The 24088-nt window shown below is 56.7% G+C and overlaps 2 protein-coding genes across 10 annotated transcripts in view; one reads left to right on the top strand and one right to left on the bottom strand.

Moving 5' to 3' along the window:
• The window catches only part of Clstn1 (calsyntenin 1), a 68477-nt gene extending 61599 nt beyond the window's left edge, over nt 1–6878 (top strand). For all 4 annotated transcript variants that reach the window (XM_087214619.1, XM_087214620.1, XM_087214617.1 and 1 more), the window contains 8 exons: nt 964–1118; nt 1743–1891; nt 2147–2376; nt 2843–3013; nt 3290–3435; nt 4529–4664; nt 4928–5112; nt 5446–6878. In XM_087214619.1, the coding sequence (XP_087070745.1) occupies nt 964–1118; nt 1743–1891; nt 2147–2376; nt 2843–3013; nt 3290–3435; nt 4529–4664; nt 4928–5112; nt 5446–5655 (1382 nt within the window). In that variant the 3' untranslated portion in view covers nt 5656–6878. The remainder of the gene's footprint in view (nt 1–963; nt 1119–1742; nt 1892–2146; nt 2377–2842; nt 3014–3289; nt 3436–4528; nt 4665–4927; nt 5113–5445) is intronic.
• Nucleotides 6879–6947: 69 nt separating this feature from the next.
• Pik3cd (phosphatidylinositol-4,5-bisphosphate 3-kinase catalytic subunit delta) overlaps nt 6948–24088 on the bottom strand; it is a 37384-nt gene continuing 20243 nt past the window's right edge. For 4 of the 6 annotated variants that reach the window (XM_021243526.2, XM_087214616.1, XM_004863647.3 and 1 more), the window contains 22 exons: nt 19001–19154; nt 16339–16567; nt 16036–16265; nt 15491–15670; nt 15211–15360; nt 14762–14851; nt 13273–13494; nt 13064–13160; nt 12842–12972; nt 12495–12548; nt 12258–12425; nt 12055–12176; nt 11807–11950; nt 11569–11668; nt 11309–11487; nt 11117–11229; nt 10937–11015; nt 10378–10545; nt 9750–9873; nt 9478–9623; nt 9119–9251; nt 6948–8673 (listed from right to left, as the gene is read on the bottom strand). In XM_021243526.2, coding sequence (XP_021099185.1) covers nt 8536–8673; nt 9119–9251; nt 9478–9623; nt 9750–9873; nt 10378–10545; nt 10937–11015; nt 11117–11229; nt 11309–11487; nt 11569–11668; nt 11807–11950; nt 12055–12176; nt 12258–12425; nt 12495–12548; nt 12842–12972; nt 13064–13160; nt 13273–13494; nt 14762–14851; nt 15211–15360; nt 15491–15670; nt 16036–16265; nt 16339–16567; nt 19001–19141 — 3138 coding nt within the window. In that variant the 5' untranslated portion in view covers nt 19142–19154 and the 3' untranslated portion in view covers nt 6948–8535. The remainder of the gene's footprint in view (nt 8674–9118; nt 9252–9477; nt 9624–9749; nt 9874–10377; nt 10546–10936; nt 11016–11116; nt 11230–11308; nt 11488–11568; nt 11669–11806; nt 11951–12054; nt 12177–12257; nt 12426–12494; nt 12549–12841; nt 12973–13063; nt 13161–13272; nt 13495–14761; nt 14852–15210; nt 15361–15490; nt 15671–16035; nt 16266–16338; nt 16568–19000; nt 19155–24088) is intronic. The other 2 variants (XM_013065093.3, XM_021243527.2) reach the window with 2 other exon arrangements.

Genomic DNA, 24088 nt, shown 5'->3' with positions numbered 1-24088 from the left:
CATTGTGCCCCCATTGCCCCACAGGGTTCCCTTTCTGCCTCACTGAAGTGAGGGTGAGGGACTCATCCATGCCGCACTCCCGTGGGGTTTTTGTTCCTCGCCAAGTCCTGCCTGTCTACTGTGTTGGCTCCCTGCTAATGTCTCCCAGGCCAGCTTGGGGGCCACCTCATGGTGCTCCTGGGCTGAACTGAGGGACAGGAAATGACCCGTTTCTAGATTTCCTGTCCTGAGTGATACTGAATTCTAAAGCAACACTTCTTAGCAGTCTTGATCCTTGGTGATGGCTTGCCATTCCTGGTGCCCTGATAGAATGGGACACATTGCAGAAGGTGTGTCCCTTCTCCCTCACCAGTGCAGGGTTTCATTTGTAACTCCCCTGTGTAGTCCCTCAAGGGCCATGTTCTGGCTTTTAGTTTCCTTCAGTAAATCTTCCCTTCCTGGTTATCCTCACAAGTAGGAGACATGAACGATGGGTCTTGACCAAACAGCTCCCCCTAGAAGGGGAACTTGCAGCATCTCTGTCCCCTCTGCCATGCTTGCGTGGCTATATCCCCAAGCATGTGTTCCCAGGTTTAGTGCAGCCACAATGTGCCCAGCTGCCTGCAAGGTAGTGGAGAGCTGGTGTTGGCAAGCAGTGTGGCTGTGTACTGTGGTGATCACCATGGTGATGGGGAGAGGGTCCGCCACCAGCTCCAGGGTGTGGCTGGATGTGCAGGGACTCTCACAGGACCTCGTGGCTGTGGGTGAGGGACCCCCAGCCCCTCCCTTCTCCAGGCCATATGCATGATCCATCAGCGATTTAATGTCTTCATTGCGCTTCCATGTAGATTGCAAAGCTAACAGGATTGGGTCTGAACTAACCTGCATGCCTTTTCATTGAGCTGCACCACTGGTAACGCTGCGTTGAAACCAAGCCAGGAGCACCGGGCTGCACCCCTCACCCTTCTCTCCCCTCTCCCAAAGGAGGTGACCTGCACATGACCCAGTTTTTCCGAGGGAACCTGGCCGGCCTAACCGTCCGGACCGGAAAACTCGCAGACAAGAAGGTGATCGACTGTCTGTACACCTGCAAAGAGGGGTTGGACCTCCAGGTCCCCGAGGACAGCAGCGCCGTGCAGGTAACTTGAGCATGCACCTGCCCTGGGCTTGGGCACCTGGGGACAGATGACATCCACACCTGAGATGTCACTGTCACGTAAGAGAGAGAATGTCGCTGTCATTCACTGCAGTTACAGTGGCTTTTCTTAGCCAGGCCTGGTGGCACCTGTCTGTCATCCCAACACTCTGGAAAGCTGAGGCAGGAGGACCACAAGGTCAAGCCCAGCCTGGGCAACTCAGTGACTTAGCAAAACCCTGTCTCAAAGTTAAAAAAAAAATTGTTGCAGAGGCCCTGGGTTTAATCTCTAGTGTCCAGAAGAAGAAGAAAAAAACTTTTTTCAGTTCACCAATTCAGATCATATCCAAACTCTTGGTGGGCACGGTGGTGCATGCCTGTAATCCCAGCAGTTGGGAGGCTGAGGCAGGAGGATTGCCATGAGTTTGAGGCCAGCCTGGGCTACATGGTGAGACCCTGTCTCAAAACCCAATAAAGAGAGAGAGAGAGAGAGAGAGAGAGAGAGAGAGAGAGAGAGAGAGAGAAAGAAAGAAATATCCCTCCAGATTCTTCTGTGCCAAAGCCTCAGTGGCTTCAGCCCCTCACAGCAAGGGCCTTGTGCCCTCCCCTCGTGTCTGTGTGGTTCCAGGTCCGACCCAGCCCCGGCCAGTCGGTGTTGACTCTGGAGGGTGATGACATTGGGGAGCTAGACAAGGCCATGCAACACCTCTCCTACCTGAACTCGCGGCAGTTCCCCACGCCGGGCATCCGGAGACTCAGAGTCACCAGCACGGTCAAGTACGTCCTGAGCATTAGCAGTCAGCTTCTGTCCACCCAGGGGTGCTGGAGGAGAACCGCACATGCTTGGGTTTTGAGATGCCCTTGCTGCCCTCTGTAAGGAAGGCAGAGGGGAGCGCGGGCTCTGGCCTTGGCTGTGTCTGGGGACATGCACTTCTGCAGGGCCACTGCCATCTGTCCCCGCCAGGTGTGTGGAACTATTTGCTGTGGGCCCGATGTGGCTCTCACGGATGCTCCCCACTCCCTTGCTGCCAGGTGCTTTCATGAGGCCACCACCTGCATCCAGGTCCCCCCAGTCGAGGGCTACGTGATGGTTTTGCAGCCTGAAGAGCCCAAGATCAGCCTCAGCGGCGTCCACCATTTTGCCCGTGCGGCTTCTGAGTTTGAGAGCTCCGAGGGGGTCTTCCTGTTCCCCGAGCTGCGGATCATCAGCACCATCACGAGGGAGGTGGAGCCCGAGGGGGACGGGGCCGAGGACCCCACAGGTAACAGCCACTTGCAGAGCTGTCCCTTCAGCTCGACTGGAACCCCCTGGCCACCACTATGGCCCCAGCCTCATTCCCTGTGGGGTTTGGGGGCTGAGTGTTTTGCCGAGTGCACAGGGTAGGGCTGCTTCCAAAGCCTGTCTCTTCGGGCTGGCGTCACCATGGGCTCTGGAAACCCCTGGTCTGCAGGGCCTTTCACTGTTTCTGGCTGACTTCAGGCCCCGTGGGTCAGCCCACAAGAGGAAGTGTCCCCACACTCGCCGGGACTCAGTAAGTCCTCCTGCTCGTTTACTAGCTGATTATTTAGTCCAGGGCCATACTCTGCAAACCCCAGTTCCCCTGGTCCTTAGAGGGCTTTGCAAGCTTGTGCACCTGCCAGCCAACATGTGAGAGGCACTCGAGGACACTGTTCAATTCGGGGTGAAGCCTCACAGGGCCCCAGCCTCATAGCCTCTGGCTTCTGCAGTCCAAGAGTCCCTGGTGTCTGAGGAGGTTGTGCATGACCTGGATACCTGCGAGGTCACAGTGGAGGGAGAGGAGCTGAACCTGGAGCAGGAGAGCCTGGAGGTGGACGAGGCCCGGCTGCAGCAGAAGGGCATCGAAGTGAGCCGCTCGGGCCTGGGCATGGTCCTCAGAGGTGAGTGGGAGGCCGAAACCCCTGCCCTACCCACCTCCTCCTGCCACCTGGGAACTGGGGGTGTTGGTGTTGCTGCATGCTGACCCCTCGGGACGGGAAGGAGATGTGGGTGCTGCCTTAACACAGGGTGGGGCTGGCGAGTGGTGGCTCATGCCCTGAAGGGAAGAGCCCCACATGCTGTGCCTGTGCCCCCCAGTTGGAAAGGCACAGTAGGGAACCCATTGGCTCAGCCACCCAGTGCCTGACTTTAGCCACTTTTTTCCTTTAACCCTGTAGGGGTGGAGACCATGGTCAGCTATGAGGAGGTTTTGCACCTCCTTCGATATCGGAACTGGCATACCAGGTCCCTGCTTGATCGGAAGTTCAAGCTCATCTGCTCTGAGCTGAATGGTCGCTACCTGAGTAATGAGTTTAAGGTGGAGGTGAGTTCAGGGCTCCTACCCAGAAGGGCCAGCAGTAATTGGGGACCTTGACTAGTTTCTGGAATACTGGAGATGGAACATAGGGCCTTTGTACTGAGCTGCATCCCCAGGCCTTTTATTGAGACAGGGTCCCACTAAGTTGCCCAGACTGGGCTGGAATTTATGATCCTCCTGCCTCAGCCTCCCAGAGTGCTGGGATTACAAGGGTGTGCTAAGTTTTCAAAGGCCAGTGCTTGGCGCAGTCATGGTGGCAGCCATTCAGGCTCATCCCAGGGGTGGCAACCTTTTCCAGCCTGGAGTATGCTGTGGGCCAGATGTGCAGGCCGCAGGGGCTGGATCCACGTAGCAGGCAGAGCCAGAGCCTCAGAAGCCGAGGGGCAGGTGACAGAGTGTGCAGGGGGCATTTCACGTGTGAGGACGCTGTTCGGAGAACACCACTCAGGCCCAAAAGTCTCCGTGGCTGGGCCAGGACCAGGGGCTCACTGGGGGCCGACACTGCCCGGCTGGTGGCCGTCACTGTCAGGCTACAGTGCCCAAGAGCAGCAGCTTGTCCTTCTCTGAAACCACCCACAGCCCCCACTGCAGCTTCTTCAGCCCTTGGAGCTCCGTGGTCTGGAGAAAGGGACCCACAGTTGCTCTTGGCGTCTGTCATCTCCACCGTGGCCTCAGGGTGGCAGCCACAGCCTCACGGTGCTGGGGATGAGTGTTCATTTGAGCCGAAGAGGAGTTGACTGGAAAGGAAGCAGTGATGACACATGCTGTCTTGCATGGCAAGGCTCGGGCAAAGGGAGATTGCTCCATACCACGTCGGGGGAGGCCAGCAGTGGGTTTTCACTGTTGTGGATGCTCTAAGCGAATGATTAAAAACGCAGTGTGTGTCTTGGGTGTGTGATAATATCAGGTTGTTGCAGCAGCTTCTAAGGGCTGTGGATTTTCCTCGGGTTGCAGACGTTAGCATTCTGCTCCTGGCCTGGCCCAGGGCCACTTGTGTGATATGTGTAGGACCCATGCAGGATGCCGGTCTCCAGCAACCCATCCTGCTCTCTCTCCCTCCCTGTCTCCCTCTTTCCTTCCTTCCTGCTCTCTGCTGCAGGTGAACGTGATCCATACGGCCAACCCTGTGGAACATGCCAACCACATGGCTGCCCAGCCACAGTTTGTTCACCCTGAACATCACTCCTTTGTGGACCTCTCAGGTCACAACCTGGCCAGTCCTCACCCATTCGCAGGTAGGCTGGCACGGGAAGCACTGGGGCATAAATGCACTGGCATCCAAGCAAGGCCCAGGGCCCCCACAGCTGGCACATTGTGTCCCTGTTACTCCGTCACCCAGGAAAGCTCACAGAGCCACAGGGCAGGGGGAGCTCCCCCTGGGGTTTCCTCTGTCGGTGGGGCCGGGGATGGGTGTGGCCTGTCCTCCCCTAGAGCAGCTGAGGAAGCCAGGCGCAGGATGGTCATCCCGAAATCCGTTCTCCTCTCGGTCTCCTGGCAGTGGTCCCCAGCACCGCCACTGTGGTGATCGTGGTGTGCGTCAGCTTCCTGGTTTTCATGATCATCCTGGGAGTGTTTCGGATCCGGGCTGCACACCAGCGAACGATGCGGGACCAGGACACGGGGAAGGAGAATGAGATGGACTGGGACGACTCTGCGCTGACCATCACCGTGAACCCCATGGAGGTAGGAATGAGTGGCTGATGCTGACCGCAGAGCCTTGTCCATGTGCCGTGTCTGTGACCCCCACAAAGGGTCCCCCCTTCAGACGGTAAACTGAGGCTCAGGGAGGCCGTCACCTAGGGAAGAGTAGGGCACATTCACAGCGGGCCCTGCTCTCTGGACTGTAGCCGGGAACCAGTTGGTGCTGGCTGTGTGGGCAGGGGTGGAGGAGGAGCAGCTCACCTGGAGCCCGGCTGGTTCCCTGGGAGGGTCCCCTTTTCTCCTCCTGGGTGGCTCCGACTGTGGGTTCTGGGCTGTGGGGCCTGAGCTGGACTCACGCCTCCCTCCCTTTGACAGACGTATGAGGACCAGCACAGCAGTGAAGAGGAGGAGGAGGAGGAGGAGGAGGAAGAGGAGGAGGAGAGCGAGGATGGGGAGGAGGAGGAGGAGGAGGACATCACCAGTGCGGAGTCAGAGAGCAGTGAGGAGGAGGGCGGCCCTGGCGATGGCCAGAACGCGACCCGGCAGCAGCAGCTGGAGTGGGACGATTCCACGCTCAGCTACTGACCCAGCAGCCACCCCAGCCCTTGGGGCCTCAATGTACAAAGTCCTTCGGCCAGCAGTTCTGCAGACCCCGCCTGCCTGCCTGCCAGCACTTGGTGTTAGGGCCATAGCTCCGCCCTTGTGTGCCCTCCGCCCACCCAGACCTCTGCTCAGTACCCAGAGCCAAGCCCTCCCTGCCACTTCCCACCAGCCGGTGCAGGCCCCTGTGTCCCTGCTAGCCCAAGAGGGCCCTGGCTCCCCGTGCCTCCAGAAAAGCTGCAATGACCGGACTTGGTGACAAAGGGTAAAAATTGCTCACTCCCACCCAGTAATTATTTTTTCTTTTTTTTTAAGAAAAGTTTTTATTTTTTCCAAACTAGTGCATGTATAAAGTGGCAGAATGGGGGTTAATATGTAGATGATCGATGACTTTTTAATATTTTGTAAATAAATCAAGGTTCTCTGTGCCCTTCGTGCTAGTGTAGCCCAGGACGGGAATGCAAAGTGGAGCTGAGCACTCTGGTCATGGGGCCTGGCTCCTGTCCCTCCCCACCACCTGCTTCCTCCTGAGAGGCCAGAGGCGAGTTGCTTGGGACCAGATCAGGGCCCTGCCTGGAGGCTGGGGTGGCCAGGCCTTTGCTCTGGAGTTGGGGCTCCCCGGCCTCTTCCATGCTCCCCTCTGCTTCAGCAAGGCCTGAGCTCAGCAGGTGCAGCCGTGTAGTTTACACTTAACAGACGTCGTGTCCCTGCTAGTAGAAGTGTGTGTAAGTCACGGGAGCCACAGTCGTTGTACAGAACGTTGGTGCTTGGTTTGCAGACGGCAGCAGCCCGAGGGAGCTGCACACAGAACGGCCCCACTGTCTGTCTCCCTCCTCCCCAGCCCCCGCAGAATGACCCCTGCCGTGCCCTGCCGGGTCAGAGCCGCACCCCAGAGCCCCAGAGCTGGGCGTCCTGCTGCTGTTTGGGGGCCCAGGCCAGAGCAGAGCGAGCAAGTGCACCCAAACACACCGCGCCGCTCCCCTTCCCTGCCCAGCCCCGACTACCCCATCACCCCTTCACCCTGAGTGCTGTCCTGTGACCTCACTGCTGGCTTGGAGGATGGGGCGCCATGCTGTGTGCATCCTGTCCCTGAGGCTGCTGTGTAGACGGGCAGCGCCCCGCAGAGGCCCTTCTGTGCGTCCTCAGATGTGTATATTGGCGCTAGGTCAGAAAGTGTACACTACAATAAAGCTCTGGTTCTAACTCTGCTTGGAGTGGGGTCTGTTTCTGCCTTGTTTTAACCCTGCATTCCCTCGTTTCTTGTTGAGCCGAGAACATACGAACATAAAAAGACTTTTATTTCTTTCCACCTTCCTTCCGTTCTCACATCAAGGTTACACGGATTTAGCCCAGGTCAGTGATACTGAACTTGTCTTCCCCAGACAGAAACGTGAAATGACTTTAAAAAAAAATAGAAAATACTTCTTCTTGCCGGGCACACAGACTGTACACCCAGACCACAAGTCACCGCTGAGGGTGTGCAGAATCTGCAGCCCGTGCCGGGGAGCACCCAGGCCTGTTTCAATAAATAACACAACATAAACACGTACACGAGGCTCTCCTTGGCTGCCTGAGCTGGGAACCGGAGTTCAGTCACTCGCCTTGCAGAACGTTGCTGCTGGAGCCCAGCTCCTCAATGGAGACAACTGGCACCAGGCCTCCTGAAGCCGAGCCCCTGGGCTGCTGAGCCTTGGAAGGTGCTGAGGGGCCAGTCGTGAGTGGCCAGGGTCGGGACTGCCATGGGCTGCTTGATTTTTTGGTTTTTTTGTTTGCAGTGTTGCAGATAGAACCCAGGGCCTTGTCCATGCTATAAGCACACGCCCTGCCACTGAGACTTGCCCCCAGGCCACGTGGGCTTCTGAAAGCACAGGTTCCTGGCCCTGTGGCCACAGTGGGTCTCAGAAGTCTGGGAGAGGCCCAGGGGCCTGGACTGCTTCCCCTGCCCCGACCCAGCCCTCAGGGAGGCCGAAGGCTAACGGGACCATTTCAGACTAATCGCTGTCAGAGAAAGGAGCCATCTCGAGGTTCCACGATCATGTGGGGACCTGGTGATGGTCAGCAGCTTCCCAGTAGGGACAGCTCCGGGTGACATCAGGTCCTGCCCCTTTGTTCCAGACGGCCTGCGAGGCAGCTCACACATCAGTGCCCCAAGGACGCCATTCGTCCCCTTGGCCAGGGCAGTGACCAGGGTGAATTCGGTCATGGTCAGGTCTCTTCAGCACGGCTGGAGGACCAAGCCGTGGTGGGAGCTGGGTACTTATCCCCAACCTTAGCGGTTCACAAAGTGTCTGGCTATTTTCCTACCTGAAAGTGAAAGAGGTAAGGACATCTCCGTACCGAGAGTCACATCAGCAGTGACAAGCAAGTGTCCCTGAGTCTAGAGAGTACCCGGCTGCCTCGTGAGCAGCCCAGGACTTGGTCAGTGGAGGAGAAGGAGGCAGAGGCGAGCCGAGGGTTGAGGTGTCCTGTCTGGAAAGGAGGTGGCAGGGGACGCCTGGCCACCAACCCCAGGCAGGCAGGCCGAAGCCTGGGAAGAAGATTCTCCACCTGAGACAGGTCCGTGGGGCCAAGGTCCCTCGGCTAAAAGACCTGAGGCGACCGTGCTCAGCTGGGAGCAGGGTGCCTGGCTCAGCGCCCCTCCCCCATGCTAGGGTACGTTTCCATTTATGGCTGTTTTGCTCCTTAACATTTCGGTCATAAATAAATAACCAGTGTAAACAAAAGACAACTGTGTGGTTCCTTCCTGTGAGGTGCCGTTCAGGCTCTTAGGCCCGTTTAAGATGACTTGAGGGCGCCTGGTCCCCAGGACCACAGTTTACCTCTCAGGCTGAGCCAGGAAGGACAGGGCATGGCCGGAAGGGGCCGCTACTGCCTGTTATCTTTGGACACGTTGTGTGCCAGCCAGTTCACTTTGGTCTTCCAGCTCTCCCTGAGGGCTTCGTTGAACTTCACCCGGAAGTGCTTCAGCGCCTCCTCCTCTGTTTTCCCCAGCGCCAGGGAGTCCTGGGACAGGGCCATACAGCAGCATCATCACTTGGGCCCATCCCCACCCCAGTGTGTGGCTTTTCTGTCCCCTCGAGGTATGCAGGGAATTAGCTGAGCTCCCTTGGGAAAGTGCATTACTCTGACCCCAAACCCAAGTTCCCAGGCCTACTATAAGTTCAGGTGCCACAGGGGTGTTGGGCCCACAGCCCATCACGGTGCCAGCAGACCCTGCCCTGACTGTGGGAGCAGGGCTGGGGGACACAGCGGCCCCACACCCATCTCATAGCCAGCATAGGAAGGAGCCGTCCCAGCCCTCGCTGTGCCCGAGAGGAACTGTGGGGACTCACGGGGTGACGCACCAAGCAGGTCTAAGCCCAGGGGGCCTGGCTGCTCTGGCCACTTCCCACCATTCCCCACACTGGGCCCCTGGGTGCCCGGAGGCCCCTACTCCTGCCCTTCGCACCTTGAGGTACTGGATGTCTTTGGAGCAGCTGAGCTCAGGCAGGCCCGCTGCCCGCATCAGTGCAAAGAGGTGGAGGAAGAGGAGGCCATGGCGCCGCAGGATGGTGTAGGCTCGTTCGCAGTAGCCCCGGAACCTGCGGGAGAAGAGCCCAGGCAGGTGAGGCCCGGGGTTGTGCACTCCGAGACCATGGGGCAGTCGGCATCTGCCTGCAGAGTCCCGGAGCATTGCTCTGGCCCCGTGACAGTGTCCATGCTGCCCCACGTCCCCACCTCTCACACCACCCAGGAACCTCTTCTGCCATTGCCCCAAGAGGGCCAGGAGACTTCTGTCCCCTCCCTGGCGGCCCTGGGCAGCCTCACCTTTCAAATTTCTCGCTGTTATTCGTCTTTCCCTGCTGAATCACGTGGACGAAGTCATAGGTGAGGATGAACGGGACCCGCTCACGGTTGATTCCAAACTTGGTCTTGAAATTTCCCAGGAAGTGGCCAAAATCAATGTGGAACAGCTGAGGGGAGCGAAGGGCCAAGCCTGAAAAGCTGTCAGTCCCGCGGGAGAGGGGCAGGTGCGGGGCTCGGGGACTCTTTGGGAAGCTGTGCGCCTAGTCAGAGGACAGCAAGCGCAGCGCCCTTACCTGCCCACTCTCACGGATCATGATGTTGTCGCTGTGCCGGTCACCGATGCCCAGCACGTAGGTGGCCACACAGTAGCCAGCACAGGACAGGGTGAACTCTTCAATGGCTCGCTCCAGGGCCTCCCTGGGGGTGTGAGGGGGGAACTGAAGCCCACGGTCACACTGCTGCACAGCAGCTTTTTCAGCGAGCTGGACTCTGTTTCCCTGCCTTGAACCCTGCCTGGACCGTGATGGATGCCATTCTGGAGCTGAGGCCGAGGCCACCTTGCAGATCCTGGGTCGCGCCCCACTGCCCCGGCCCCACCGTGCGGAGAGGGTGAGGCTGCGTGGAGAGCCGGTACCAAGGCCCCAGCACGCGACGGGCCGTCTCCGACAAAGTCCCAGATAGCAGTGGGTACAGAGCCAGTGCCAGCAAGACCAGCAGAAATGCACAGCCGAGCCAGTCATGAAGGCGCTGGTTTTAAAAAGCTCTGAGCTTTGAGGAGCATGAACGGATCTGTGGGGACTGAGACCTGCCCCATCCCACAAGGCGTCCTGGGCTGACCATGGAGACTGCCCCTGGCTGTACCCTCACCCTGGACACTAACAGGCCGCCCTCCGCATCCCACCTCTCAGGAAGGAACCCTACCCAGGGTTCTTGGACTTGAGCCAGTTGAGCAGGGCGTCCTTGTTGAAGGCGGCCGTGGCTGCCATGTTGCTCTTGTTCAGCTGGATGTTGGCGATGGTGTCCGAGTGCAGCACCACCTCGATGAGGCCCGTGCGGTCCCCGGTGGGGAGGCAGCCGTAGGGCGTCATCCTGGGTGGGGGGGGTGGGAAGATGCCGAGGTCAAGGGCTGTCCCTGGGGCTGCTGGAGCCCCAGGAGCTTGAGGCACCTAGAAAAGTGCCAGGGGATGCGGCTGCTCGAGTCGCTGCGCCGGGGGAAGGCTCTGGAGACAGCGGCACCAGCTCCCTGACGCAGGGCGCACTTGGCCGAGCTCAGGTTTGCTTGGAAGAAACAAAGCAGGGGGCAGAAGGAGATGTGTCTGCTTTCCCAGATGGAGCAGCCCGGAAATGTGGGAATGAGGAGCGGCCTTCCCTCCCCTCCCTGCTGCCTGTGGCCTCCCAGCTCCATTATAGCTGTGAGGGCAATGTCATGGCACAGGCTCTGAGGCTGGCGTGGGCACAGATGGGTGGCAGGGGGCCCCACCTCAGGTCCAGGCCCTCCTGCTTCCATAGCACATCCATGAGCTGGATCATCTGCAGGGTCAGCATGTCCTGGCGGAGGTCTGCAGCAGCCGGAAGGAAGGCCATGGTTCCTGGTGGGTCCTGCCATGACAGGCCCCTAGGGTCCCCCACCCCCTGTCCCATGCTGCCCAGCCTGGCTCACCATCCCCGTTCTTGAAGATGATGCCCACGCTGCCAGTGGTGCCCGCCTCCTTGCTGCTGTACATGATCCACAGCGGCTTCATCTTGGAGTCCATGAAGGTGCACTGCTCCACGCTGCAGCCAGACAGCGGGGTCAGCAACAGCACCTCGGCAGCCAGGGCCCTAGGCCAGGGCGGGAGGGACTGGGCCTCACCACACTTCCTCCAGCAGTGTGCTTGGGTCCAGTGGGGACTGCAGGTGGGAGAGTGCCTCCAGATAGGTCTCCTGCCGCATGCACAGGTGCATGAGCTCCTTGGTCTGGGGCTTGGTGGTCTTCTGGGAGCTCACCTTCACGAAGTCATTCAGCGCCTTCAGCTTGTTCAGTGCTTCCCCCTGGCGGACAGAGGGGGCACAGAGGTGGGCGGGGCCTGGTCCTGCCAGACAGTGAGCCCCGAGGAGGGTGCCCTGCCTCACCTGCTTCATCAGCACCTTCATGTGGTGGGTGCTGCCCCTGCAATAGGCCTCCATGATGAGGCCAAAGCGCAGGGCCACTGACGGCACGTGCATCTCAGAGCTGTGGGAGGAGCACGGCTGAGCCTCGCCAGGCTCAGCTGCAGAGCCCCTTCCCCAGCCCCAGTGAGGGAGGACCTGGGGTGGCCGGGACACCAGGCCAGAGTCCCCCTTCCCTCGTGGCCAGGGCAGCCCCAACTACCGGAGATGCCAGAAGAGGAAGTGGCCGATCTTGCGGTTGGCCAGCGCCCGGTCCAGCAAGAACTTGGTCAGCTCGCAGTCCAGGTAGGACTCATACTTGAGCACCTGGACCAGCTGCAGCAGGTACTGGAAGAGCTCATCATCCCTGCAGGAAGGGAGGCTGGCTGGGGCCTGGAGCGAGGCCACTGGGCAGGGGGGAGGCCGGGCTCAGCTGCCCAGGTGCCCCCTCCAGGCCCACAGGGGACTCACGTCAGTTTCCGCAGGGACCTGATGGCAAAGGAGCCCACGTGACAGTCAGGGAAGCTGAAGTCCAGCAGCTCCAGGGCACTCAGGATGGGCAGCTCGGGCCAGGAGCACAGGAGGTAGAGCATCTGGGGGTGCATGGTGGTCAGGGGGTGGTGGCAGCACTGCCCCTGTGCCTCAGCTCTGCCCGGGGTGCCCCTTGCACCCACCTGGGCCACATCCTCGTGCTTGTGCCACTTGGTGACCAGCAGCAGGCGGGCCAGCGCGTCTGGGAAGTGCTCCTGGACCTCATGCCGCATCTTCCACACCAGGTCCTTCTCATGCTCGTACAGCTCGCCCGAGCCCCGCCGCTCCAGGATCTCCCTCAGCTGCAGCTGCTGAGGGGCGGGCAGCATGAGGGCCCCAGCTAGGCCCGGCTCCACGCCTGGCCCAGGGCCCCCGCTCACCTCCTCCTCCGTGCCTTGTCCGCGCTGCTCCCCGTGTCTCCCCAGCTCCAGGATCTGAAATGAATTGCCCTGCTCTCAGGGCCCCAGCCTGGCCAGCCCTGACACCTTGGCAATGGTGCCGACCATGCTCACCGTGGGGGCCAGGCTGGGCACCTCTGGCTGCTACAGGCCAGAGGCATCCCTCCCACTTGCCGTGACAGCCAAAAGCATCATCAATTGCCTGGTGTCTCCACTCAGCCAGAGGGTTTCTGGAAGGGCCACGTGGAGACACCCCAAGGATGGATGTATCCCCGAGAGCCCCAGAGCAGGGCCAGAGAAGCTCTCACAAACCCCTCAGCCCCACTGACCTTCTCCAGGGCAGGGTAGTACACGGGGTGGGGGGCCACCTCGGGCAGGAAGATGACCAGGGCAGCAGCGCTCTCTGTGTTGGGGTTTCCGTGCACGCTCCCCGCGGGGTTCAGCAGCTCACCTTTCTCATCTGAGTGTGGGGACAGGTGGGGTCGTATGGAAGAGGACTTCGGCTCTGGGACACCCCCCCCAGCGCGGCTCCCTCCTGAGCCAGGCCCCACCTGGGACCGAGGGCCACATGTACAGGCGGCGCTCGCCAGTCTTCAGCTGGTCCCGGTAGTCGAACAGCATGATGTTGGCCCAGGCGATCGGGCAGTCCTGTGGGGACGGCAGCAGGTCAGGGCCGGCTGGGCAGCCCCGGGATCACCTGCAGCGGGGTGGGCAGGAGGCGGAGGTCGGACCGAGCAGGGACTCCCGGCTCCCTACCTACCGCCTTCTTAGACTTCTTCTTGGTGGAGCGCGCCTTCTTGGCTTTCTCCACCACGGCATAGAGCGCGAAGCAGAGCCGGGCCATGCGCGGCAGGTCGCAGATGCTGATGTCAAACTCCAGCCGCTGCTTCCACACAGGCTCGGAGCACACGCTGACCTCTGAGCTGGACACTGTCTTGCATAGCATCTCATGGCCGTGGAAGAGCCCGGCCTGCACCACGAGCTGGGGAAGGGGGCGCAGGCACAGGTGAGGGGAGCTGTGGCCAGCCCACCGCCAGTCACCTCCCAACGTCCTATTCCCACACAGGCCAGAATCCACTTCCTGTGTGCAGCAGGGTCCTGCAGAGGCAGCCAGCGGCCTAGGTGGATGCACAGCCATGGGGCAGGGTCAGCACTTGGGCTGTGCATGGGCAACATGGTCTCCAGCCCCAGACTCTGGGACCTCAGACCTGTCCTTTTCCCCACTCCGGGCCTCAATTCCCCCATCAGGGCTGCGTAATTCCAGGGGCCCTTTTGGCTTGAGCATCCTGGGCCTCCCTTCAGTCTCATGAGGCCCCTGTGGGTGCAGAAGGGAAGAGTTTTCACTCTGGCTTGATCAGCCCTCAGCACCCCTCCACCTCCAACCTGCAGGTCTCTCCCGAAAGCCTTTTTTCTTTGTCCTCCGCGATTCCCATCAGGGAACTCAGCCCTTCTCAGTTTACAAAATTACCCCAACAAAAGGGAGCCATGAGTGGTGGTGTATGCCTGTCTTCCCAACAGTCTTCCTACTTAGCAAGACCCTGTCTCAAAATGAAAAAATGAAAGTATGCTTATAATCCCAGCACTCAGGAAGTTGAGGCAGGAGCATCACCGGGAGTCTGAGGACAGCCTGGGCTACAAAGTGAGATTGTCCCAAATCAGCAAACCAAGACAAAACAAACAAAAAAGTGGGAGGATGTTGCTCAGGGCTGAAGCGCTGGGTTCAATTCTCAGTCCCCCCGCAAAAAGGTGGGGGACCCAGACAAGAGAAGCATGCTTGTCTCCAGGTGTCGCAAGTCGCTTTCCAGGTAAAGCCCACACGTGACAGGTGGCTCTGAGGGTCGAGAGCAACAGTGGAGCGTGGGCTCCCACTGTGTGTCCTTGAAAGCCAGGGGAAAAAGTGCACAGCCCTTCCAGCGCCCCTGGTAGCACTGGCCCAGTGGGGAGCTCTCCCGAGACCGCGGCTCCTCATCCCTGGCTGGGCCTGACCCCAAACCCCGCCAAAGTCAAATACCCAGAAGCAGCTCGGCCCGATTTCCACGAATCAGCCTCCCTGGCCGACCGGCCTCTCCCTCCCCTCTTCCTGTTTTGCTATGCTCACAGCCATGCCAGCAAGGATGCTGGGTAATGTGGTCAGACGGCTTTCGTGTGACACCCTCCCACTCTCCTTCCTCTGCCGCCCTCCAGGCCACAGCCACCTTGTTTGTGACAAAAAACACGGCTCCTTCCCTCGCCTGGCCCCGGCACCCTACCTTCATGCGCTCATCCGCATTCACCTTGCTGCCCTGGATGAGCTCGATGCAGAACAGCTGCTCCAGCGACCACAGGGACACGGAGGAGGGCTGGGGGCCAGTGGAGCCACAGCTCACATCCCTGAAGAAGGCCCTGGCCACTCCCGTGGGGTGGGGGTCACAGGGTTGTGGCGAGGCTTGGACACTTGTCCCTGACACCAGCCTTGCCCAGGAAACCTGCCCTGCAGGCACCCGGGGCCCCAGCACCCTTGACACCTCTACAAGAAGTGCAGACCCGGGGCCCTCCAGGCAGCCAGGGGGTCCTCCCGACGCTGATGTCAGTCACCCCAGCTTCCCCAGCTCCATTGAAGCCTGGACCCTCAAGGACCCCTGGACCCACAGCCTGTCCAACAGCTCTGGGGTGGGACAACAGGTGGGGGGGGACCAGGGGAGGGGAACATGTCACTCACCTTCTTGGTGGGAACGGGGGGCGGCTTGGGGTGGGGCTTCTGGACCTGGGGGTCAGGGTTGCCCTGCCCATCCCGCATGGCCAGGATAGAAGAGGAGTGCACCATGGTGAGGTGGGGGGTCAGTCCACTGTGCAGGCAGCTGCAGACATACTAAGTGGGGCGGGGCAGGTGAGCCGCCTGCAGGCAGCCCCACTCCCAGCACTGGGCCACTGGGGACACCAGGGCCTGGCTGTTTCTGCCCTGCCCCACCCTGTGCTCTGGGAGGCCCGGCCAGCCTCACCTGGAACTGGCACAGCGGGTAGCTGCCGTATAGGTACTCGAGCCGCCCGTTCACCTGCAGCACGTAGTCCTCCGGCTGCTCCACCAGCGGCTGCCGGAAGACTGTGGCCTTCTTGCGCAGGGCGCAGGCCATGAGCGCCAGCGGCATGTCCTTGGTGGACACCTGGAAGGTGAAGCTCTCCTGGGGAGTGGAGGGAGGCTTAGCCCTCTGCTGCCGGGCTTTGGGCTTCTGGGCACCAGGGCAGGGTTGGTAGGGCTGTGATCGGGCAGCCCTCGAGGGCAGGGTCTGGCTAGGGTGGTCGTGGAGTAGGGACCCCGGAAGCCCAGTTCAATGACCAGATGGACCAGTGGCAGCGCCGGGACACTTGGCCAAGCCCCTCTCAGGCACAGACACCGGCCCATAGCATCTGAGGCTGTGGAGATGAGGGTGGATTCCCGGGGGCTGGGGACAGCTGGGGAGGTAAATCAGGGGAGGCCTCTTGTGAGCCCTGCAGCCCGATGCAGCAGTCGGGCCAGCAACCTGCGAAGCAGGCGGCATGGACTCACCTCGCTGCCCTCGAATTTGACGTTGACCAGCAGGGCCCGGTTGGGGAGCCTCAGGGTGCTGGGCCCCCAGCTCCCGGCCGAGGGCTCGAGCTGCAGGGGGAAGCTATACTGCAGCCAGTCCTCCCAGCCCAGCTGCTGGCGCCTTGCAGCCGCCTCCTCGCAGAACTGGCGCATCTTGGCACGGAAGTCGTTCACTTCTGGGTCACCCAGGGAGTCGAACTCGTGGAGGCCTGGGGGTGGGGCAGCGGGGGTCAGTGTGGGCGCAGGGCCTGGGCCTGGGGACCTGGCCGCCCACAGGGTTACCTTTGCCGATGAGGAGGCTGATCTGGGAGTTGATGAGCTTCTTGACTCGATCGCCCTCCCGGGCCACCACGCGCAGCACCGGCAGGAAGGGCCGAATGTCGCACAGCCGCCGCTGCTCGTCCTCCAGCTCCTGCTGCTCTGCTGTCTGGTTGACGCAGGTGAACACGTAGGCCTCAGGACCGCTGAGCATGTGGAAGAGCGGCTCATACTGTGCCCGATACCACAGCACCTACAGGGGCCACACTGTCAGGCTTCCTGGCTGAGGGCCCCAGCCCAGACCGCCAGGCGCCAGGGTAGACCCAGGGGCCAGTGCCCTTTGGAGCCCTGGGGTGGATCATGTGACCCCCCAGGCCTCCCAACCCTGCCCTCTGTGACGGTCTTGGGTGCGCTGAGACCGGGGGGCTGCATCCCAGTGTCTCCCTGCAGGTTGCATGGACCTCCTCAGGCCACCCTGGGGGACAGTGGGCAGGATCTTCAGTCACCCCCAGCAATCAGGGTTCATCACCTTGATTTTTAAGCACTGGAAACTGAGAGAAGTTTAGCATGCCAGGGGGATGGGGACGTCATCAGGAGGGAGATGAGCTCAGACCCATCTCAGAGAAACACCCTAGAGCAGGATTTGGCAAACTACAGTTTTTGTTGTTGTTTTGTTTTTGAGGTGACTGGGGATGGAACCCAGGGCTTCTGAACTGAGCAACAACCCCAGCCCATTTTTAATTTTTTAAATTGTGAGACAGGGTCCTGCTAAGTTGCTAGATTGCCCAGGCTGGTCTCAAACGTCAATCCTCCTGCCTCAGCTTCCCAGAGTGCTGGGATTACAGGTGCACACCACCATGCCTGGCTGCAAAATATAGTTTTGGGGCCCCTCTGGCCCACTGCCTGGCTCCTGGCACACACCATGGCCTTTATTTACATATTATCCAGGCTGCTTTCACCATGGCCTCGGCAGGCATGCACAGGCCCAGCACCAAATGACCAGAGCAGGCAACACAGCAGCCAGGGTGGAGCTATTTTCCAGCATCTGATCCCTGGTGTAAATAAAGTTGAAATCAGGTTGAGGCATGAGATCACAGGGACTGGTGTGGGTTTTTTTTTTTTTTTTTTTTTTTTGAGATAGGGTTTCTCTATGTATTCCAGGCTGGCTTTGAACTCAGCACCTAACCCAGGATGGCCTTGAACTCTGGGCAATCCTCCTGTCTCAGCCTCCTGAGTGCTGAGATTACAGGTGTGTGCCACCATGTCCCGAAATTGGTGTTTTTAAAGTTTTGACTGTGTCTAAACTTAATCATAATGTATTTAGTTCTGGAAACACAAAAGATCAACTTCATACTGATAGTTATATACAGTTTGTAACAGAAACGAGATGTTATGATGTTCACTCAGAAGTAAAGATGAAAGTTAGTGATCAGAATCTTCAAAAAAAAGCAACATTGTAGACACAGGAAAAAGGAGGAAACAAAGTGTTGACTGTGGCTGTCTCTTATGGCTGGATCATGGGTAAGTTTTTCCTTCTTTTTCTTATTCTAATTTTAATGTGTCTATATTACTTTTGTATGAAGAAAAGTAAAGACAGAAACGTTTTTCAAAAAAATAGAAAAAAAAGAAAGAAACTTTCTTCTTTTGTGTGTGGGGGGGCATTGTCTTGCTCTATAGCTCAGGCTGTCCTCGAGCTCACTGCATAGCCCAGGCTGGCCTGGAACTTGTGGCAATCCTCTTGCCTCGGCCTCCTGAGTGCTGGCATCACAGGTGTGCGCCACCACGCCAGGCTAGAAAGAAACACTATTGTTGCTGATGGTGGTGGTGGTGCCGGGGATTGTACCCAGGGCCTGTGCACTAAGCTATGTTTCTAGCTCCTTTTTTTAATTTTGAGAGAGGTTCTCACTAAGTCAAACAGCCTGAACTCAAACTGAGGCAATCCTCCTGTCTCAGCCTCCACAGTGCTGGTATAACAGGAGTACACCATGGTTCCTGGCTATGAAACTTAATTTTTTTTTTTTTTTCGGTACCAGGGATTGAACTCAGGACCTTGCACTTGTGAGGCAGGCATGGTGCCACTGAGCTAAATCCCCAGACCAAGAAACTTAATTTTTAAAGAAATCTTCCAGGAAGGGAGACCAAAAAATCTTCAAGGATGGTACTTTGCTTTTATCACTTCTTTTTCTGCTCCCAATGACAGCTTTTGCAACTGTGAGCTAAGGCCTTCCCCAGTGGCACCCCAAGGCAGGCCCTGTGAGACCCACACTTTGTAAGTGTCACAGGGCCTTCAAAAGTCACAGCCACCACCAAATACCAACACCCAGATGTTCACGCTTTGACTCAGCAATCCGTCCTGCAGATTACACAGTAAGACCAGAAACCCTCTTCCGGGATGAGGGTCACGGCAGCAGTGACATCTCTGAAGACGAAGGCCTGGGAGTGGCCCCTTCCAGGCAGTCACTAGCAATCTAGTCATCTAGTCATCTAACACAGGGAAACCTCTACTGCTAGAGGGGGAAGCTGGATGCAGAATGATAAGAGGAGTTGACCACAAGTTTTCAACCATTCTTGAAAATGCTCTGGCTTTTAAAATGTCATTGGAGGATCCCGAGTCTGAGAAGTGATAGGTCCGCCCGTCTGTCTTTCTGCCCCTAGGTCAGAGCCTGCATTTGGGATGGTGCTGTACCTGCTTGATGGTCCTGAGGTTGGCATTGAGGGACACAGGGAAGTTGAGGTAGATCCCCGTGGGGAGCAGGAAGTCCACCACCACGTTCTGATTTTCCTCCTTGGTCCAGAACTCCATGGGGCAGTCGACCCCGGGGGGCATGGTGCCTCACGTCCTGCAGGCGCGAGGAAGCAGAGTGAGCACCGTGCCCTCTAATCCTGTCCCAGCGCTCTGCGGGGTCTCAGGACAGTGTAGCTGGGGACCGAGTCCCAGTCCGTAGGGCATACAGCCCACCCCCCAGGACCTCGCCCACCCCCAGGCCACCTTTGGGGCACCTCTCTTTGGCGGGACATTGCCTGCCTCCCACACATCTGGGCAAACAAAGCCACACGGGCCAGGCTCCAAGAGGACCTGGCACATCTGCCACAGCTGGGGCACAGAAAGGAGAAGGCACATGGCTGGGCAAACACTTCAGGACCTTAGAGAGACTAAAGCCTGCACCCTCTCATCATCATCATCATCATCTTCTGTGGCACTCAGGATTTAACCCATGACCTTCACACTGGGCTACATAACCAGCCCTTTTCATTTATTTTTGAAATTTTGAGACAGGGTCTCGCTAAATTGCTCAACAGCCCAGGCTGGGCTTGAATGTGCCATCCTCCTGCCTCAGCCTCCCAGAGTCTTGCACCGCCATACCTGATTTATCCTCTGAAACCAAAAGGCTCTGGCCATTTACCAACTGGTTGAAATGTCTCAATCATACCGAACCCCAAGTCATCCTCCCCTGCCCCCAGTAAATAACAAAACATTACAGACACAATTGAAGGTCCCTGTGTACCCCACACAGCCAGGTCACCTCTGTCCCTTCCCGGCTCCCTCCCCCCAGGTCACCACCTCCTGGAATCTGCTTGTTTACAGTTTCTATGCATATTTTTATACTTCAGCACACAAACATGTATCCACCAGGAATCCTGATGTTCTGGTTTAAAATTAACCTTACAGAATAGCAGCAGTGCCTTCCACCAGCTGCTCTGGCCCCACAGTGTGATGCCCTCCGGGTGGGTGCAGCACCAGTTCACCATCCTAACTCTGAGCCTGTATTTCACTGGGTCAAGAAAGCACCATTTCTCTACCCCCAACTCTTGATGATGAACCTGAAGGTTATTTCTACTTTTCCTGGTGTTACTGGCAATGCTACAATGTATACTCTTGTGACCAAGTCTTGGTGTGTACAAACCAGGGTGAAAGGAGCCTCATCCAGGCCCAATTCTTAATCGCAAGATTACCAGCAACCACATTCAAAGGAGGGAGCGGGCCCGGGATTTACTGAGTGGTTCCGCCGCCTGCCTCGAAAGCACAAGGTCCCAAGTTCAATCCCTGGTACCAAAAAAACCCACAACATGCTCAAAGGAGGGAGCCGGGGATTTAGCTCAGTGGCACTTCGAAAGCCTCAAAAGTGCAAAGTCCTGAGTTCGATCCCCAGTACCGGGGTGGGGAGGAGAAATTTTTATTTATTTTGTTTTGGTTTTTTTGGTACCGGGGATGGAACTCAGGTCCTTCTGCTTGCAAGGTGGGTAGCAGAACCACTGAGCTAAATCCCTGGCCCAAGAGGTTTTATTTAACCCAAAATATCCCAAAAGATGACTATCTCCATAAGTATAGAAAAATTACTTCCCCTCCCCCAAAACAAGGTCTCACTGTGTAGTTCAGGTTGGCCTTGAACGCACTATGTAGCCCAAGCTGGCCTTGAACTCACAAGGATCCTCCTGCCTCAGCCTCTCGAGTGCTAGGATTACAGGCGGGTGCCACCACAGCTGGCTCTGAAATGGTGCTATGTTATTTTAATGTGCATTTCTCTGATAATCCCACAAAATGTGTATCTTTTGCAGAGAGCTTGCTTGTAACCTTGGCCCTTTCCCAGTGGGTTACTGTTTTCATGTTAGTTCACAGAATCATTTACCTCCTCTCCGTGTGTCCCCTTGTGGATTAAACAAGCTGGAAACATCTCCTAGTCTGTCATCTTTTTGCTTTGTTTGGTGTCTTTTTGACAAGTAGAAGTTTTTAACCATGGTGTCTAATTTATCAACCTTTCCCCTTCTGTTTTAGGATTTTTACTGTTTAAAAAACACTTAGGAGCTGGGGGCGGAGCTCAGTGGTAGAGTTCAGCACCCACCAGGCCTGGTTCAGTCCCTAGCACTGCAAAAAAACCCCGAAAACAAAACCAACTTCCCTCTCTACCATAAGGGCCCGCTCTCCTACATGATTCTGAACACTGTCCCAGGACGCTTCCGTTCCGGGGGGCTGTTCCTTGGCTGGCGGTGCCAGTCGTGCCTGTGCCTTGTCCTCGGTGGTCGAAGATGTGGCTCAGAGCCTCGGGACCACATGTCGCCTGGCCTGCTGGTGGCCGCTTTCTCTGATTGTGAATCCACAACCTCCCAGGGGTTCTTCTTTCTGAGAATGGCCAGGCCAAAGCCTTTCTTCTGATCTGAAACTTGGGGTGCAGTCAGGAATCCTGGAGAATCTAAGTACAGTGCTGAGCTTGGGAAGTCACTTGGTCCCCTCAGCATCCCGGAAAAGAAGTCTTCTGCCAAACTCAGGGTGCAAAGGCACTTTCCCTGCAGGGCCCGCTTGCTGGCAGAGCTTTCACCCACAAGCAGCCTTCCAGAAACTGCCATCCTATGCTGGGCCGTGAAAACTCAAAGACCCTCGAAAGCCCTGGTGGCGGCAGCCCACTGACGGGGATGGGAGGTGATGGGGAACGGAGGAATCTGACGCTGCAGGGCTCTGGAACCATGGTGAGGAGTCCAGGTTTTATTACAATCACAGCGAGAGAGCAGGGAGGGTTTTAGGCAGGGGACTGATTTGTCCTGATGCTTATTTTTTTGGTACTGAGGATTGGACCCAGGCCTTTGCACTGAGCTACATCCCCAGCCCTTTTTATAATTTTAAATTTTGAGACAGGTCTAAGATACTCATTATATATTGTTTGTTCAAGTGATCAATCAAAAATGATAAGGAAATGGCTCAGTAAATTGTTAAGTCACTTTCTCCTTGCTGAGACACAATACCACACGCCTGCAAACTAAGGGAGGAGAGGTTTATTTTGGCTCAGTTTGTAGAGGTTTATAGAGGTTTCAGTTCATAATCAGCTGGCTCCAGGGCAGGGAGGCTCAGAGAGGCCTGGAGGAGGTCAGGAGCTCGAAGCATGGTGGGGAGGAAGCAGAGGAGAGGTCAAGGAGGAGTAGGGGAGGGAGAGGAACTTCCAGCCCATACCTCCAGTGACCAGCTCTTCCCACCACCTAACAGCAAGTCAGCTCTAAGACTCCGTAATCCAATCCCCTGTGGCTCTGGGGGGTGTTCAGATATAAACCATAGCATCCTTCCCCTGGTCCCTAAAAGACTTGTGCATATTCCTTTATATGAAGGCATTTAGTTCATCTCTAAGAGTTCCCAAAGTCCTAGCAGTTCCAGCATGGCTGAAAAGTCCAAGTACTAAGTCTCCTCTGAGACTCAAGGCAAACTCCACCTTGAGGCCTGTAAAAATCAGAAGAAAGTTAAACACCACACACATGCAGTGGCACAGGGTAAACAAGCCCATTCCAAAAGAGAGAACAGGGCAACAGAAACCAGTCTATGGCCCAGAAATGGGCTTGAACTTGCAATCTTCCTGCCTCAGTCTCCCAGAGTGCTGGGACTGCAGATGTGCACCACCATGCCCAGCAACAGTATAAACTTGATTTTCAACTCTGAACTTATCTTAAAAAATGAGCTTGTTGGGCTGGGGATTTAGCTCAGTGGTACCAGCGCCTGCCTGGCAAGTGCAAGGTCCTGAGTTGGATTCCTGGTACCAAAAGAAAAAAAAAATGAGCGTGTGCTGTCCTGCACATACAGCATGCACAATCCTCTCCTCATTTTCTGAATATATGATAATTTATAAGTTATGTGATAATTTTGTTAAATTCATCTTCAGTGCTTATGTTGTGACTATATAAATAAAAGCTAAGCCACATAGTGTACAATGATTTTATTTCTTTTGTTCAACTTTTTGTTTCTCCTGTGGCTTATAGTCACCTAATTTTTAATTTTGTTTCTGTATACAAATCACTAACTCTACACAAATTCTTCAACAGAAGTATAAAACTCTTCACAATATAGAAAACAACCCAGATAATCCATAAACTGCATTGTTTTCTTAGATGGTTTTCTTGGGGTTCTCATCCATTTTGCTCCAAATGGGGCCAGTGCTCTGTGGATCGGCTGCTGTGGAGTCTTTCCTCACTCTCATCACCATTGTTTTGTTTTTGTTGTTGTTTTTTGGTACCAGAGATCGAACTCGGGACCTTGCGCTTTCGAGGCAGGCGCCGGAACCACTGAGCTAAATCCCTGGCCCCTCTCATCACCATTGTTATGGGAATTCCCTTTACCAGTCTCTCACTCAGTTTTCAGGTACAGCAGGCAGCGAAACCACTGAGCTAAATCCCCGGCAGTTTTCAGGTACAAATAAAGCAGCTGACTTGGGCCTGAGGGTGTAGCTCAGTGATACAGTATGTGCTTAGTGTGCTCGAGGCCCTGGGTCCAATGCCCAGTACCAAAACAAACATACAAAAAACAGACTCACTAATTAAGCAGGGAAGGAACTCACAGATTATCTGACGTGCATTGTAAGAAGTTTCATAGCTTTGTTGAGAATTTGAGGATGAAACAGTGACTTGTATGTTGAAAAAGCATCACAAAAACAAACACAAAACGCAAAGCAAATAAAATGATGATGCAATCATCAACTCCAAGACACACAAAAGTCTAACAACAAAAGAAATACAATTGCCGAACACTACAGGGACACCATAGTGCAGAATCGTATCTGATGGCAAAACTGATAATATTGCTACTAAGCCCTGGATGCCAGTTTGCACCCTGACTCTTTCATACTCTGTAGCCCACATGGTTGCCTCCACCATCGCATGGCTATAGCACATTCTGTGTTCCTCTATTCCCTATACAAATGCGACACCACTACATCTCATCAATAGAGCCCAGGTCACAGGTCCTGGGTACACGCAGCTCAGAAGTGGGTTCTTTTCAGTTCCCTTGGAGGGGTTGGTGTTG

Source organism: Heterocephalus glaber, unplaced genomic scaffold (genome assembly GCF_053883595.1).
Source record: "Heterocephalus glaber isolate CG9 unplaced genomic scaffold, H.glaber_assembly_v1.0 deba00001447, whole genome shotgun sequence".
NCBI lineage: Eukaryota > Metazoa > Chordata > Mammalia > Rodentia > Bathyergidae > Heterocephalus > Heterocephalus glaber.
Note: the sequence above shows the minus strand (reverse complement) of the source record. Positions and strands in the feature narration are given on the sequence as shown.